This window comes from Ochlerotatus camptorhynchus, unplaced genomic scaffold (genome assembly GCF_037179485.1).
Source record: "Ochlerotatus camptorhynchus isolate MF236.1 unplaced genomic scaffold, CSIRO-AGI_Acam_v1.1 ptg000361l, whole genome shotgun sequence".
Classification (NCBI taxonomy): Eukaryota; Metazoa; Arthropoda; class Insecta; order Diptera; family Culicidae; genus Ochlerotatus; species Ochlerotatus camptorhynchus.
This window is the reverse complement of record NW_027040849.1, coordinates 11,364,922-11,383,733: the sequence shown is the minus strand read 5'-3', so window position 1 is coordinate 11,383,733 and position 18,812 is coordinate 11,364,922. Positions and strand designations below refer to the sequence as shown.

The window sequence follows — 18,812 nt, the reverse complement described above, 5'->3', positions numbered from 1 at the left end:
GTCAGTAGTGTCGGTCGCTTCGTGTGATGGGAAGACAGCGCTCCCGGAGCAGGCTCCGAGAGAAAACGGAAAAGAAGAACAGCGGTGAGGGTAGCTTGAGTGTACCTATTTCGAATAGGTACGCTACTCTTCCCACCGATGTAGGGAATACCACCTCAGCCACGGTGAAGCGGTCAAAGAAGAGGAAGAAAAATCAAGGCCAGTCCGATGGTGCGAGTGGACGGGACGATGCCACCGCGACGAACGTCAGCGTCATTGGTGATTTCGGCGACGCCGTCGACAACGAAACTGCTGCCACCCCGAGTGCAGCAAAAATGAAGCTTCCTCCACTGGTGGTGAAGCAAGTCCCACTCAACACGCTGATTGGCGATCTTTCATCGCTGGGCGTTGCAGCTGAGTTTAAGCTCGGCAGGATCGGCACCAAGGTGATACTCCGAACAAAAGCGGAGTACGAAGTGGCCGTGAAATATCTGAAGGATACCAAGGCGGAATTCTTCACGCACGACATCCCCGGTGAGAAGCCCTTCAAGGTAGTCATCAGGGGTCTACCAAACTTCGACCCCAAGATGGTCGAAGCTGAAATCAACCGGTACAAGCTTGCCCCAATCGCTGTCTTCCGAATGACAAGGAGAGACGAAAACGTGAAGACGTACCCGGATTGTCTTTTCCTGGTGCACTTCCAGAAAGGGACAGTGACGCTCAATGCGCTACAAGCCATCCGATCAATCTACTCCATCATCGTACGGTGGGAGCCATACCGTGGCGGCCATCGTGACGTAACGCAGTGTATGAGGTGCCTCAATTTTGGACACGGTACCCGCAACTGCAACATCAAGCCACGCTGCAGCAACTGCGCTCAAGAACACGCCACTTCCAACTGCCCTGCGGATGGAGCCGTGGCGATAAAATGCGCTAACTGTGGTGGTGCACATCAAGGTTCCGACAGACAGTGCTCCAAACGCGAGGACTTCAAACGCATCCGAAAGCAGGCGTCAAGCAACAATCAACCAGGACGCAAGAAGGACAAAACCCCATCATTCAGGACGGAGGATTTTCCGCCTCTTCGTGCTCCCCAGCAAAGGCAAGCGAATTCGCGGGTGCAACCCGCCCCCCCTCAAGAAGCTTCCGGTGATTTTGCTGGCCAAAGCTCTCCATCCCCCCCTGGATTCTGGAGACAACCAACAGCGCAAAACAACAACCCCGATCTGTTCTCAGCGGATGAACTGATGGAAATTTTCGTCAACATGTCCGGTGCTCTTCGTAAGTGCCGCAATAAGCCCGAACAGATCCAGGTGCTCGGTAAGTTCATCATCCAGTATGGCGTCTAAACCGCTAACTATCGTCACCTGGAATGCTTGCTCTGTAAGAGCAAAAGAGATTGAGCTTGCCGACTTCCTCCGCAAGCACAGCATCGACGTGGGCCTTCTAACCGAGACCCATCTAAAGTCCGGCGACAGCTTCTGGTTGCCTGACCACAACATTATCCGGCTTGATCGCACCAGCTCCAGGGGGGGTGGTGTTGCGGTCGTCGTCAAGAAAGGAATAAAATACCACACTCTGTCCCATATCCGCACCTCTATCATCGAGGCCCTTGGTGTGGAGGTGGAGTCGTCGACTGGATACGTCCAGTTCATCACCGTCTACTGCCCTCGACAGTGTGCCGCCAGCAGTGGACTAGCGGCTAAATTTAAGAAGGACCTGTCCACCATCACCCGTACCGGTTCCCGCTTCGTTGTTGGAGGAGATCTGAATGCTCGTCATGAGGCATGGCGGAACTACCAGCAGAACCAGAACGGTCGTCTGCTGTTCGACCATTCGCAGCATGGGCTGTACTCCGTTTGGTTCTCGGACGAGCCAACATTCATCTCACCGGCAGGCAACCCATCGACGCTAGACCTGTTTCTTTCAAATACCGGCTTGTCCAAGCCGGTAGCCTTAAACGATCTCAGCTCCGACCATCAACCGGTTGTGGCTGAACTGGGATACAACGAAGCTGCTGCTCCAAGCCTGCGCAAGGACTACCATCGCGTAAACTGGGCCCAGTTTAGACGCGTGGTAGACAGGCACATCATCGACAACCCGCCGCTTGACTCCGTGGAGGACATCGACCGAGCGTTGGAAGTACTCCACCAAGCCATAACCGTGGCTGACGAGGCGTGCGTCCGACGAGTTCCTGTGAGGGGTAAGTTTATTGCTATTGATTCCCACACCCAACTCTTAATTCGCCTGAGAAATGTTCGTAGACGCCAGTTTCAGAGAACTGGAGATCTAGCGAGGAAACGTGAAATGGCCAATCTGAACAAGGAGATTGCTTCCAGAATGGTCTCACTCCGGAACGAAAGTTTCGGGCGGCTTGTCCAGAATCTGGACGACCGCTCCAGACCATTCTGGAAAGTTGCCAAGGTCTTAAAGACGCACCCTAAACCCATTCCGCCACTAAAAGATGAAAATGATGACGATCGGCTCATAATCACCCCTCAGGAGAAAGCAAATGCGATTGGTGAGCATATTGCCAAATCGCACTTGCTTGGCTCCAACATCCAAAGTCCGCTCGAAGTTCAGGTTGAGCAATGCGTACTCAACCTTGATTCCTCCCCTTGTGCCATCCCTCCGGAGGATAGAATCACAGTGGAACAGATTTGCTCAGCGCTGAAATGCACCAAAAACATGAAGGCCCCCGGGTTTGATGGAATATTCAACCTAGTGTTGAAAAATCTCAGCATGAAGGTTCACTCTCTGCTGGCTGCTGTCTTCAACAGATGCTTGGAACTGCACTACTTTCCAAGTATCTGGAAGACAGCGAAAATCATACCTATCCGCAAACCCGGGAAGGACCCAACGCTAGCTTCAAGCTACAGACCAATCAGCCTCCTTTCAGCGCTGAGCAAATTGTTCGAGAAACTCATTCTCAATTGTTTGCTCAAGTTTGTCGAGGAAAATAACATTCTCCTTCCGGAACAGTTTGGATTCAGAAAGGGGCACTCCACCAATCACCAGCTAGTGCGGGTGATGAATAACATCCGAAGTAACAAAGCTGTATCCAAGTCCACAGCCATGGCATTGTTAGACGTTGAGAAAGCGTTTGATAATGTCTGGCACAATGGGCTTGTATACAAGCTTTGTAACTTCAACTTTCCTTTACATCTTATTAAAATCACCCGTAACTACCTCCAGCAAAGGTCGTTTAAGGTATCGTTGAATGGTTGTCTTTCCGACACGTTTTCCATCCCAGCAGGAGTCCCGCAAGGCAGTCTGCTGGGACCCTTGCTTTACAGCATTTACACTTCCGACATTCCTCCTCTTGGAGACGGTTGCGTGTTTTTCCTGTTCGCAGATGATACCGCAATAGCCGTCAAAGGAAGGATGCCTCGCGAAATAACGAACAAACTTCAACGATGCCTTAACGCCTTTGCTGATTATGCCACCACGTGGAAAATCAAAATCAATGCTTCCAAAACACAAACAATCATGTTCCTCCATCGGCAATCACCCAAACTAAAACCGGCTCCCTCTTGTACTGTAATCATGGATGGCACAAGGGTTGAGTGGTCCGCCGAAGTAACCTATCTCGGGATGTTGTTTGACGAAAAGCTCCTATTCCGCTCGCATGTGGAGAAAACCGTAGTCAAGTGTTCCGCCTTGGTTAGGTGTCTGTATCCGCTGATTTGCCGCAGATCCCGCCTCTCAAGGGTGTACAAACTGGCCGTCTACAAACAAATCGTAGCACCTGCGATCCTCTACGCAGCTCCGGTGTGGGAATCATGTGCACAGACTCACAGGAACAAAATTCAGGTAGCTCAGAATAGAGTGCTGAGGATGGTTCTTGATCGTCCTTTCGACACTAGAATAACAAATTTACATGAAGAGGCAGGCATTGCCAAAATAGATTCCAAAATTAACGAAATTAAGACTAAATTTACACAAAAATGTAATTTATCAGAACATGCTTTGATAAGCAATTTGTATATAGTAGGTTAGGTGTACATAGTAGTTGTAGGTTAGTTGTAGTTGTAAATAGTAGTTATAAGTAGTCTCCTTTTTCCAATTCAAATCAAACCAATCCCACCAAGGTGGTCATACTTTAAAATAGGCCTGATAGGACTAGGAACTGTAAATAATAATTAAAATCTCAAATGTACCAAAGTTGAAAAGACGCATCTGTGTCACTTAACAAATTCATACATGTAAACCACACAATCACAAGAAATAAAGATTATTTAAATGGCAAAAAAAAAAATCGAAACTAAATTCTCGAGTTGACTACGGCTAATGGAGGTTCTTGGTGGAACATAAACTAAAGCTATGCAAAGATTTTTGTTCTTCACATTTATTTAACATTAATTTTGTAGAAAGGGTTGCACTTTTTGATCCCTAAAAGTACTCCTCCATAAGAATCGTCTCTATCCAGGCGAATAATGTTAAAAGCGATGAAGTTGAGTTCTTTATCGGAAGAAAGCCATGTTTCACAGAGAGCAAATATATCACATTCAGAATTGTGAAGTAAAAATTTGAACGAGTCTAGTTTCGGCACTAGACTACGGTAGTTCCACTGTAGCACAGTGATCATATCTTCAACCTCGTTCGACGAATTATCCATCGAAAGATATGATTGATGCAAGGAGGGGCCATGAAACAGTCAATTGCTTAAGATATGATTCTAATGTTGGCAGAAACTAAGCTTCTAAGAGGGTCTTGTTTGTTGAACATATTTAATATGAATTCCACAATGTCCGAAAAAGCTAGCAAACCGCGTTCGGACTTGGATTTCTTTTGAGAAGTTTGAGGAGCAGCTTTTTTGTTTTTCTTATCTTTGTTGGGTAATGGCGGAAAATTCCTGTAGCATCCAGGGATTGGCAAGAGCCTTCGGTTTCGTTTTTTCATCCCCATTACCCTGGGAATTTGCCAATCTTCTGGAGGTGACTTTAGTTTTCTTACGGCGCACTTTCGGGGAGGGGTATTTTCTTTTTGAGGATCCGTCGATTTTTGAAGGTGCGTGTACCACCGTAGAATCACCTTCATCGGATGAGTCAGAGTCCGATTCTTCAGCTGACAAAATCGAAAATTGGTTTGCATCTTGGACGGCTGATGCAGCCTTCACCATTTGAGCATATGTCTGCTTGGAGCGTCCTGAGATTGAACGCTGCACTTTATCGGAGTGCTGCTTGTACATCGGGCACTCCTGCAAGGGGTGAGGATTATCGCCACAGTAAGCGAATTTTACTGATTCTTTGTGGCAAGAATCCTCTTTGTGGTTTTCACCACATTTGCCACAACGAGTTTTGTTGCCGCAATGGCTGGCTGAGAGTCCCAGCCTTTTGCAGTTGGTACAATTATATACCCTCTGTACAAACAACCGCACCGGAAAAAAAAGCATCATCAACTTTGACAAAGTTTGGGAGAACTGAATCAGCGAAAGTCACCCGAAACGAGTCTGAATGCTGATAAACTTTCTTGCCATCTTGCAAAGATACTGAATGCAGTTGCCTGACATCCTTGTACCTGCTCTCCGATTTTCGAGTTTTTGAAGCAACCCGATGCTCGTTTTAAGTCCTCGACACTCAGACTCGCGTTGGAGACCACACCTTCTATCTCCACATCTCGAAAAGGGATGTAGATGTTATACTCCACACTAAACAGCTCGTGTTCAGCAATTTTATTTGCCACATCATAAGTCGGTGCTTCTACACGCAGTTTATTGAATCTTTCCTTATGTACCAAGATTCCCGGATACTTACGCAGCAAGTCTCTCAAAATGTCGAGAGTTTTCAAAGGTTTATTTTTAGGCCGAAAAAAGACATCCCATTCCTTTCGAAGACGGTTGGTAGTATCGAGCAACGTAGGTATCCGAAGATATCATGAGTGTTGTGCAAAAGCGTTGCACAACCGCTTAAAAAGGAAAGAAAAAAAAATCCTCCACAAATTAATCTACTTAACTACTAGTTTTTAATATTTTGTTGCCCAGTGTATGAACAACCGAGGAAAACAAAAAAAAAATTAAAAAAAAAATTGCACTAGTTGTAAGAAGTTGCACTACTATTACCCTCACAACTCTATCAGGGGAGAGGGCAAAGCCACGCGCAAAATTTTATAACAAAAGCGCGGCAATGGGCTAGAGAAGACTATTGTACAGAATACTTAAGGTTCTACAAAAGGTAAGTAATTTTGTGTTCTTCTTCTTTTTTAAATATCATAAAATCATCATCATTAGTTTACACATACATTCATATATTAAGAATACGAAAATTTAAAACATGTATTTCGTGATCTTAGATCGAAAATTTCCTGGGTAAAACACATTCACTGTATTTACTTTCTTGTGTTCTTCGAAGTATAGCACAATTAAACGCAATCGAATGCACGAAACTCAAAACGACTGCTTCACAAAACTCTTGGTGAACAAAATTTATCACAAAGAATACCATTTCTACTTTATTGTTTTGCTAGCAATCGTGAAAGTATCATTGAAACAGCGGTGCCAGATGTATTGCCTCTAGCAATGAATTTAAGTTTATTAAAACAACTAATTGCGAAGTCTGCCTCATTAACATAGATGAATGGATGTATTTAATTGTGGATAAATATCAAAAACTGTACTAGAATTTCGACTAGAATTGGGTACGTTAATCGTTTGCTTGGGACCAATAGGCTAGTCGAGTAGTGAGCCAATTTTAAATCGTTAGTTTCCAACCGGTGGTAGTACCAACAATCAATACGAAACTAACGATTTAAAATTGGCTCACTACTTGACTAGCCTATTGGTCCCAAGCAAACGATTAACGTACCCCATTCTAGTCAAAAATCTACTACTACACAATATTTGTTTTGATTCGCTTTGAAAGTTTGACAGATAAAATGAGGGGTTAGTCGGATGTTCAGGGGGACGAGAGTGGGACCAGTCACGAGTGTCTTGCACCCTCTGTTTCCTCCTGGAATCCGGCCGATATGTCAAGTCCAACGCGTAGACCGTCAGCATCATCTTCGTCATCAGCAACAGTCAGCAGTAGTCATCCCACGAAATGTATTGCCCTCCAGTGGAACATACGTGGTCTACGTGCCAACATCAGCGAGCTCAAATTGCTCATCAGCCAGCATGAACCGTCCGTTATAGCGCTGCAAGAGACGAAAGTGGATAATCGTGTGGTCGCGCCAGACTTTGCCGGCAAGAACTACACCCTGCTTCTTCAAACCGGTAGTCGTCGATACTGGCAGCAAGGAGTGGGCCTTGCCATCCGTGAAGGGGTTCCATTCGAGCGCATCGATATCAATTGTGATATTCAAGCCATTGCAGTTCGCATCCATCTTCCGACTCCAATGACGGTAGTGTCGATCTACATATCTCCGAACTCCCAGCAACAGTGCCAAACAGAACTAAATGATTTCTTGGAGCGTCTGCCCCCGCCAATTTTGGTACTTGGCGACTTCAATGCGCACCATCCCGCCTGGGGTTCTACGGCATCGAATGCGCTTGGCCGCTACATCGCTGAAAAGACACTGTCGGAGCATCTGATAATCCTGAATGACGGATCACACACGCGGGTGGATCCAGCAAACGGTTCGTTTTCTGCCATAGATCTTTCGATCTGTTCAGAGGTGCTAGCTCCCAGATTTATCTGGCGAACACTTCCGGATACCCACAGCAGTGACCACTTTCCAATCACCGTCTCTTCACCTGAATTCTCACAGATCGCCACGAAGCGAAGAAGATGGCTCTACGACCAAGCAGATTGGACATTGTTCGAACGACTGACTTCCAGCAGCATCAAACCGGATGACGAGATTGGCGTTGATGAGTTCGTAGATCGGATATTATCAGCAGCAACCGCTAGCATTCCTCGAACATCAGGACGAGTTGATTCCAAATCGGTACCATGGTGGTGCCCGGAAGTGAAAACGACGATTAAGCAGCGTCGAAAACTTCTGAGAGCACTGAAGCGCAGCAGAATAGCAGGATCAGACACAACGGATGTTTTGAAGCAGTTCCAGGAAGCGAAGGCAGCGGCTAAGAAGGCAGTGAAGGAAGCAAAGGAACATTCGTGGGAGGACTTTGTCGGAAAAATATCACCTAGCAGCACAACGGCAGAAATGTGGCGGACGATGAACACCCTGAGAGGCAAACGACAATACAGCAAGGCGGTTATCAAGCGACCCGATGGCTACACGGAGAAAGTGGAAGAAATAGCAGAAGAACTGGCCGAGCACTACTGTGAGAGATCAGCGACCTCAAGCTATCCCCAACTGTTTCAAACAGCGAAGGAAAGAGCGGAACGGGATCGCGTGGATTTTCTTCCGGACAACGACGAGATATATAACGCGGACTTCACCCTGGATGAGCTTCTGTGGGCACTCGACAAAGGACGTAGTGTCTCTACAGGTCCTGACTCGGTAGGGTATCCGATGATCCGACGTCTGCCTGTATCCGTCAAAATCGCGCTGTTGCAGCTTCTAAACAGAATCTGGCGTAGTGGCGTTTACCCTATCAGCTGGCGAACCGGAATAATAGTGCCGATTCCGAAGCCAAACTGTTCTGAATCTGGACCTGCTGCTTTCCGACCTATCACTTTGACCAACTGCATCGCAAAGGTGTTCGAACGTATCGTGAACCGCAGATTGACGACTGAGTTGGAGTCGAATGGACGACTGGATAAGAGGCAGCACGCCTTTAGAGCTGGAAGAGGCGTCGACACATACTTGGCGGAGTTGGATAGGTCATTGCCAAATCGGGACGAACACTGCTTGATTGCATCGCTTGATTTGTCGAAAGCGTACGACACCACTTGGCGGTACGGTATCTTGCGTACTCTGCGTAAGTGGCAGATGGGTGGGCGCATGTTCAACGTACTGAACAGTTTCCTCACCGACAGATCTTTCCGGGTGAACGTGGAAGAACATTTATCGGATGAAATGCCATTGGAGAACGGAGTCCCCCAAGGATCAGTGTTGTCTGTCACGTTATTCCTTATAGCGATGCAGCCGATTTTCAGAGTGGTGCCGCATACTGTTGCCGTGCTTCTCTATGCGGACGATATTTTGCTGGTGGTACGGAGGAGTAAGGAGCGTCCTCTGTATAGAGATCTACAGGCTGCAGTGAAAGCTGTCGACAAATGGGCGAAAAGCGTCGGCTTCACAATTTCCGCGACAAAATCAAAAATTTTCTACGGCAGTCCCAACGCCCGTCGAGAACCCAGCAACGATATATTCATCGACCGTACAGCTGTACCGAGGACGAATCATCTGAAAGTTGTTGGCGTCAACCTTGACCGGTCGCTGTCCTTCAAACACCATTGCAAGGTAGTCAAAAACACGTGCGACTCTAGACTGCGGATCTTGAAGATGATAGGGGCTAAACTTCCGCGAGGGCAACGCGATTCTCTGTTGGGTATCGGATCAGCAATCGTCACGTCGCGACTTATCTACGGTATCGGGCTCGTCAGTAGAGCGAAGGATTCGGTGGTGCAGACTCTTGCACCCATCTACAACCGGATGGTCCGGTTCGCCTCAGGGGCGTACGTCACCAGTCCGATTCCAGCGATTATGGCTGAAGCAGGCACTTTGCCATTCGATTTAATGATTATGCAAGCCATAATTCGTGCTGCAATTCGTTTGATGGAGAAGGATTCCAGGAATATCGATCTTCCAGTTGTGGAACGAGCGTCCGATCGCCTGGCGACGATTGATGTAGAGCTTCCAAACATCGCTGTTCGAACACGTCTAGCCAACAGAGAGTGGTATGAACCCAAGCCGCATATTGTTTGGGATGTGAAACGGAAGGTGAAAGCTGGGGACCCCCCGAATACAGTGCGTCCCATCGTGCAGGAGTTGCTGGCTAACCGGTTTAGCCGTGGTTTGGCTATTTATACGGATGGTTCTAAATGCGAGAACATAGTTGGAGCAGGTGTATTTAGTAGCAGCATTCAGCAAGCAATAGGTCTTCCGTCACAATGTAGCGTTTTTTCGGCGGAGGCCTTTGCAATCAAGTCGGCCGTCATCGCTGCAAGAGCATCAACCGAATGTGTTATAATTCTGTCTGATTCGGCCAGCTGTCTTTCGGCCATAGAGAGTGGTAGATCGCAGCATCCGTGGATCCAGGAAATCGAGCGCTTACTACGTGGACGGCCGATCCACCTTTGTTGGATCCCTGGTCATGCTGGAATTCGCGGTAACGAAGAAGCAGACCGTCTAGCCAGTGAAGCACGAAACAGTCCACCAATCAACGTTGCCGTACCAATAATTGATTCCATCAAGAACATGAACCAAGTCTTTCGTCAGCTATGGGAAGCACGTTGGGCACAATTGACAGATGTGAAGCTGAAGGAGGTCAAAAGGGAAACGAAGAAGTGGATCGATCAGTACAGCTCTGCCGATCAACGCATACTCACTCGTCTGCGCATTGGTCATACTAGGGTTACGCATGAATTTTTGCTGAAGAAAACAGCTCCGCCAGCATGTGAATGCTGTGGGACCGTTGTTGACGTTCGTCACATTATTCTGCACTGCAGAAAATTTGAAGCGGCCAGGACGAAATACGGAATCGATTCCACAAGCCTTTTTACGGCGTTACGCAACGACGATGATTATGAGAAGCGGTTGCTGAAGTTTCTGCATGAAACCAAACTTTATCGGAAGCTTTGAAGGGCGAAGATAGAATGGAAAGGAAAATGCAGGATATAGGAAGAAAACGAAGCGGAGGATGAAGAACAAGCAAGCGATGCAGAAGAAAAATGAAGTCTGAATGGAAGAAGATGTCGGACAGGAAATGGAAGAAGATGCAGTGGAAGAATGTTACCGATGAATGTTGGAAGCAAATGAGTTCATGAAGAAGATGCTGAATGGAAATCGAAGAAGATAAAGTGAAAAAGGATGAAGATGAAGCAGAAAACGAAAGTACTACAGAAGAAAGATGCAGAAGAATGAAGATAAATATGAAGCGCAAGGAAGGAACGGAGAAATCGAAAAATAATGTGAAAAAGATATATGGAAGATCATGAAGAATGAAGATGGTGAATATATATATATAGAAGAAGTAAAGAAGAAATTTATGGAGAAGAAGTGTAAACCATGAGATGAGCATGCAGACGATGAACCAGGAAACGAGCAAACGATAAGAAAGCTAAGTGAATTTTGAATTGTATCGTAAACACTAACACTCACCCTCACATCACTCTGAACACACCCACACACTGTTTACACAAAAATCAATTGAACTGACATGAATGCATCCGCAGGATGTAAAATGTCAATAATAAACAACAACAACAACAACAACTACTATTACCCTCACAACTCTATCAGGGGAGAGGGCAAAGCCACGCGCAAAATTTTATAATTATAACAAAAGCGCGGCAATGGGCTAGAGAAGACTATTGTACAGAATACTTAAGGTTCTACAAAAGGTAAGTAATTTTGTGTTCTTCTTCTTTTTTAAATATCATAAAATCATCATCATTAGTTTACACATACATTCATATATTAAGAATACGAAAATTTAAAACATGTATTTCGTGATCTTAGATCGAAAATTTCCTGGGTAAAACACATTCACTGTATTTACTTTCTTGTGTTCTTCGAAGTATAGCACAATTAAACGCAATCGAATGCACGAAACTCAAAACGACTGCTTCACAAAACTCTTGGTGAACAAAATTTATCACAAAGAATACCATTTCTACTTTATTGTTTTGCTAGCAATCGTGAAAGTATCATTGAAACAGCGGTGCCAGATGTATTGCCTCTAGCAATGAATTTAAGTTTATTAAAACAACTAATTGCGAAGTCTGCCTCATTAACATAGATGAATGGATGTATTTAATTGTGGATAAATATCAAAAACTGTACTAGAATTTCGACTAGAATTGGGTACGTTAATCGTTTGCTTGGGACCAATAGGCTAGTCGAGTAGTGAGCCAATTTTAAATCGTTAGTTTCCAACCGGTGGTAGTACCAACAATCAATACGAAACTAACGATTTAAAATTGGCTCACTACTTGACTACCCGTCCATAAGGGAATAATAAATTTATTACAGCTTGTGTTATTTTGTTTCACTATAATTAGTAACACGGTTTGTTACACTTAAGATTCCGGATGTAGTTAAAATAACAAAAAATGTAACAAAAATTTCCTCTAGATACAACAAAAATATATTTCACTATGTTACTTTCATAACAAAAACATAACAAATTTTGCAACACAATTCTGTTGTGCTATTACAAAATTATATCAAATCGTGTTATAATCATATATTTCACTTTGTAAATCAAAAACTCAGATTGATTAACTGTGTAAATGAAATACAAAACATTATCAAACTCATAGAAAATATAATGCTTGAAAAACACTAGAAAAAATAGATTTGATTTTTTATTGTAGTTTGGTCATTAATATCTGGTTGTGATAAAATCTTGTTAAGAATCAGTTACAAAATCATAAAAAAATCAATGCATTTAAATTTGTTAAAGATTTATTATATTATTTTCTTGGTGATCAGTTTCCTTAACTTAATTATATCATAATCAGTTATCCATAACAAGGCTTGTTATAATCTTGTTATTTTATTGTTATACCCTTCTGGTCGGGTAGCCTATTGGTCCCAAGCAAACGATTAACGTACCCCATTCTAGTCAAAAATCTACTACTACACAATATTTGTTTTGATTCGCTTTGAAAGTTTGACAGATAAAATGAGGGGTTAGTCGATTTTCCCGAGGGGGGCGATACATCTAAATCTCAATTCTAGATGCTCAAAAAATCTCACACTAGCGAATCAATCTTCGAAAAATCATCTTTCATTTCTCGCATCTACTTGCATCGTGCTTCATCTTTTTGCAGGAAATCTTCAAAATCGACATAAATCTTCTTTCTATCTACTCAGCGTGCGTGCAGTTAGCCACAGCAAAACACAATCTTTTCTGCATCGTAGAGTCATCCCCCTCGGATTTTCCTATGGTTTGAGGGGTGAATCGATTAGCTTGGGACCGAAGAGAGTACCAGAGCTGAGCCAAAAAGTTGAGCACGTTATTTCGGGACCTTCTAGTCTTAGAGTTACCTCTATGGTAGTACTACACTATGTTTGTTTTGGTTCGCTATGAAAATTTGACGGATAAAATGAGGGGTTCGTCGATTTTCCTATGTTTCGAGGGTGCATAGATTAGGTTGGGGCCGAAGAGAGTACCAGAGCTGAGCCAAAAAGATGAGCATGTTTCTTCGGGACCTTCTAGTCTTATAGTTACCTCTATGATTATATTGCGATAGCAAAATTCTCACTTTTTTGTGATTGCTCCGATTTTCAATCATTACAACTTTATACGCAACAGAAACACTTGAGAAAACACATTCAAGCTCACATCATGATGGGCTTGTAATATGTTTTGCTTTCGAGTGAAAGAGTTTAAAATATCACCATCGGTATCAGTAAGATGTAAATCTCTAATAGTAATTGATAATTTGCAAAGCTGTTGCTCAAAATAATCCTTATAAGCATAGTAGTAAACATGGAAAAAACGCCAGCGAATGCAAACGCAATCGGAAGCTGCCGAAGCTGATGACACCGATTCGTGTTTTGATTTGCGCTGTACATATCGTCCGCTCAGTGGTGTGAGTTCGTAGATGCGTGTTTTCTTGCAACGATGCAGTTCAACGTTATCGTTTGGCGCTGTTATCTGGGTACAGTAAATCACATCAATACTAACTCAATTTTTGCAGATGAGCAGTTTGATGAGCATTCAACTACTCATCAACTCTTAAGAGTTACCAATTTAATTCGTTCAAACGAATCTGAAGGCTGCTCAACTGAAGTTGCTCTTCTAGACATACAAAAAGCATTCGACAGTGATTGGCATGAAGGTTTGATTGCTTAATTGAAAAAGTTTAATTTTCCACTTTATATTATGAAATTAGTTAAAAATTATTTAACTAACAGAACTCTGCAGGTAAATTATCAAAAATCCTAATCTGAACAACTACCTGTTAGAGCAGGAGTTCATCTGGGTAGCATTCTTGGGCCTATATTGTATAACATTTTCACTTCGGACCTCCCTGATTTGCCTCAGAGTTGCCAGAAATCTTTGTTCGCTGATGATGAAGTCTTCGTGTTATTTGCAGCAGACTGCAGAAAAGTTTAGATATTTTCTCTTCTTATTTACAAAAATGGAAGATTTCTCCCAACTTATAATATTTCCACATAAGCCTAGAGCTTCGTTTTTGAAACCTAGTAGTAGTCACATAGTCACAATGAACGGAGTTCCAATTTGCTGGTCAAACCAAGTGAAATATCTTGGATTAGTACTTGACCAAAAATTAACTTTTAAAGATCACATTGAGGGCATTCAAGCCAAATGTAACAAATATCTCAAATGTTTATATCCTCTTATAAACAGTAAATTCAAATTAACCTCGAAAAGAAACATTTTTTAAGAGCATTTTGTTCATTGTCAAATCATTTTTTTCATAATGTTCATTATAACAAGACATCATTCTATTTAAAAGCGCATTCCTGGCATGGTTTGTTCTTTGGTTATTAATATAACACATATTTCTGTTTCTTAAGGAACGAGTGAGAGCATAACAATTTAGATTTTCAAAAATCTCTGTAGCATTCACTCTTTGCGCTACAACATCGTTTATAAAAGCTATCATTGCGAATTGCCTTCGCTTTTCAAGTGCATCCAAATTGATCAACATATATCGAGACTCATAAGATGGTAAGGGTAACTCGTCTAGCCTAACTTTCTTAGAGCAAATAATATAAACTGTTTTTGGAAAGATTCAATGCGGTTTATATGCGTATCTTGATATGGAGACCAGATTATGTTACAGTACTAAAGGAGGGGCCTTACATATGCTACGTATAATGTTTTGATTGTGTATGGATCATTGAAATGAAAACTAAACCTTTTAATAAACCCTACTTAGCATGTTGTTTGCCTTATAGATAATTTTATTATAATGCTCAACAAAGCTTAATTTAGAATCAAGTATAACACCTAAATCTCTAACTTTATTGCACTTTTCAACTCTGTTTTTTTCCTATTGTTACATGTTCTTGCCTAATAATTTGCTGTCGTGTAAATGAAATGGAATTCACATTAGGCTTCAATAAACTTTGTGTGCACCTTATGTAAAAGTTATCAATTTCTTGTTGATCATGAATTTCCAGGAAAAGTTTCATGTCGTCTGCATATATTGAGACATTCAGGATATTCAATATGTGCTCTACATCATTAACAAATATATTATGGAAGATGGGAACCTTGTGGCACACCAGATGTTACATTAACTACTGACGATACATCTCCTTCAAATCTAACTCTTTGTGTTCTACCGGTCAAGTATGACTGAATCAATTTTAATAACTGTTGACTAAAACCCAGCTTTGATACTTTGAGTAGCAAAAGAGGGATATCAACTCTATCAAACGCTTTACTGAAGTCAGTATATAGTGCTTTGACATAATGTCCCATTTCGTAAAAAGAAAATTTTAAAAATTCAACAGATTAGTAGTCGTTGACCGTCCTTTAACAAAACCATGGTGTTTGCCTGTAATTAAATGCTTAACTTGTGCGAAAACATCAATGGATGATTTGTTATAGATTCAAATAGTTTAGGAATTCAGGACAATATTGCAAGTTGCAACTCCACGGTAAATTTTAACGTCTGATTTTTTCCACTATTAAAAATTGGAATCAAAAACGATTCCTTCCAAATTGACGAAAGAAAACAGGATTCGAGATAAGAGTTGAACAGCCAAAACCAAGACCAACAATTTGCAAACCAAAACCACAATGGGGTAGAGGAGAATTTCTCTTATCTGTTCATTATGTTGGTTTGCCTTTGCGGAATTCAGTTCGCGAGAAAATGGCCTGACAAGGCTTGTTTACAAAATGGAGTTAAGGCCATTTCAATTGTTGGTATTGAAACAATGGCTTCGCTATCTCCTGCGATACTGATTTCAAGAATACTGGTGGCTATCCATGTGGTCCTGCACCCTTTGATTTTTTTCCTTGATTTGTTTTCCGTCGATCTTGTTTTCCGTGCTGACAAGGGGTAATCAACTCTGCACACTGTGCCGAAACACAGCATGGCACACTGTTCGGCTCGTTATGGAACACGTTGACAAGTATGTCATGAACAATATTATATAAAACGGCAACACTGTTGAGCGATGAAGTTTTTCTAATCGATTTACCCGTTGCTAAGGTTTGTTTTTTCCCAAGTGTAAAATAAATAGCCGTAAGTTCAGGTCAATACTAGAGATGGGCTATCAGATGCGGATTCATTCAAAAGATCCGGTTTAGTATGGAGAGTGAATAATCTACAGCTGATGTTTTATATGAATCGGATCATCGGCCTTTCGCTCTGTTATCGGTTCTAAAAAACTCTACTTTTAGGCGCATTTTTGGAAACAGTTGAAGCTAGAAAATAAAATTTATGCCTGCAGTTCCTGAAAAATCTACACGGCCAATCATACCAACTCAGCGACTGAGAATAATTGACTCAGAGAATTTTCTTTCGATACGAAATTTACTCAGATTTGGAAGAAACTGCAGCTACTCATAAGCTATGAGTAACTGCAGTTTCTTGCAAATCTGGGTAAATTTCGTATGGAAAGAAAATTCTCTGAGTCAATTATTCTCAATCGCTTAGCTGGTATGATTGGCCGTGTAACGAGGAGAATTGATGGGTAAAATTGCTGAGGATATGTGACGTATGGCTGACCTCTACATCGAGCAGCAGCTGAAGGTGGGGATCCTCTCCATGAACTGTATGGGACTTTGAATGCTAATCAGCCCCGAACTTGGAAGTGAGGTGCCTGCTCGATTTATACTGTACACTCAGATGTAAAAAAAACCTACCGAGATTTTGATTTTTCACATGCTTAAATATTAAAAAAAAATCGGATTTTGATGCCATTCGTAGTTAAAGCATGCTATGGTCCATATGGACAAATTTTAAAATTTTCTGTATTTACACCAAAAGTTGTGATTTTTTTAAAGTATGCTATTCGATTACCTACACGAAACGAAAATCAATTATCTTATTCATGTCTTTCACTTATACATTTTTGCCAAAACATCAGCGTTAGACATTCCATAAGACAAACCTCATGGGTCCTATAAGAATGCGTAAAAGGTATGTGTGACCGCTTATACATTTCATTTGACACATGATCTTCATTAACTTTTTGCAAGGTGACTGCTTATTAGTTGACTTATACATTTTATGAATAATTAGCAATAGAAATTTGCCAAAAGGTATAAGGAGATTTCTATCCGTGTATAGCTTAAAACGGATAATGTGATTGAAATCAAGTCGATAGGTTTAATCGTTGTCGAGAAATCGTTAAAAACGTACCGTGTAAATCGCGACTCAGCGGCACTAACCCTGTAAAAAACGTGTAAAAAACCGCGTAAAAAAGACTTTAGTATACTATATAATGCATGCATCCCACACGTATTGTTATGATTCTAAAATTTACATTTTTAGCATCTTATTGGTATAAATAGATGTCCTCCCTGTATTGACCTTTATTTCTTCTACGACTCGGTTTGGGTTCACCTTTGCTAGCCTGGCTAAGTTTTGTTCTGGAGGCCGTACTAATCTAATCTAATCTAATCTAATCTAATACACATGCAGCCAGTACGAGAAAGCATCCTGGAAAATGATTAGGTTAGATGAGGTCTAATCATTTTTCTTGTCTAATTGATGTTAGCAGCATATCTGAGATATGATATAAACATCAATACGGCCAGACCCACTGCGTTGTATTTGCCGCAAAGATGATTCTTGGAAATGAATGGTAACATTTCTTGAATCTACAGGGGTTGAAGGATGCGTGGACATACCGTACCAAACGCTCCGAGTTACTATGTGTAGTTGTGTGTGATGTGTAAATATTTGTACAATATTGATAAATCATAAAATAATGCAATGGAAGGATCTTACCGAATTTTCTCCTATGTTGGTAATGATTCTTTTGCGCTTAAAAGTTTCGTTGGATGCATCCGCTCCTTGTTTATCATGGGGTTTGCGATGCAGTTCGTCGTCATTGCTCGTGGTTATGTTTAGTCCGTCGCGTCCGGACCAGATCCTTAGCCATAATCTTGACCGCATCCATCTGATTTTCTTTGGCCAGCTTTTTGATGTCGGCGATGATCTTCTTTTCCTGCTGTTCCATTTTCATCTTCTTCCGATCAAAATCCCGCATCGCTTTATTCAGAGCCCGCTGGTTCTTGCGCATCATCTCGTCTGGAGACATTTTCTTACCGAACAGCCACTCTATTTTCTGGTTGTTTTCCGAATCAAATAGTGGTAAGACTGGTTGAATAAAGCGGAACTTCGGTGGTCTCACAAGCTAATCTTGCACAAAATTTGATTCTATTTTTTTTCGAATCTGACTCTACTTGTAATCGGAATACCGGTCATTGGAAAAACCTTCTTTCGGCCATTAAAAGAAAAACTATTCTTCAAAAAACTTATCGATTTTTAAAACTTGCAAATCATCTTCGGATAAAATTTGGAAAACCGCGATGAAAACATAATATACGAGCAATTTTCCTGTTCTGGAGGCCGTACTAATAGCCAAAAAATCTTGAAATAAGTGGCATCGTCATTCGCGTTTTTTACCGGAGCCGAATGATGATTTTTCTACTTCTACCTTTTCTGCGATGAATCAAAAATCAGAATCTATGCAAGTTTGATCGCGAGGTGGTACTTGAACTCGTAATCTCCACTGTATTATCTGCTGTGATCAAATTTGTCGGTCCTTCATGAAACACTCATTTGGAATCGTTGAACCACGCGTGTAATTTTATGCTCATT

General features: G+C 42.2%; 1 protein-coding gene across 1 annotated transcript in view; it reads left to right on the top strand.

Annotated features, from left to right (window-relative positions):
* LOC135709544 (uncharacterized) overlaps positions 1–10,629 on the top strand; it is a 36,672-nt gene extending 26,043 nt beyond the window's left edge. Inside the window, exon 2 of the mRNA XM_065231938.1 lies at positions 6,989–10,629. Within this exon, the coding sequence (XP_065088010.1) occupies positions 6,989–10,629 (3,641 nt within the window). The remainder of the gene's footprint in view (positions 1–6,988) is intronic.
* The last annotated feature ends 8,183 nt before the right edge of the window (positions 10,630–18,812 follow it).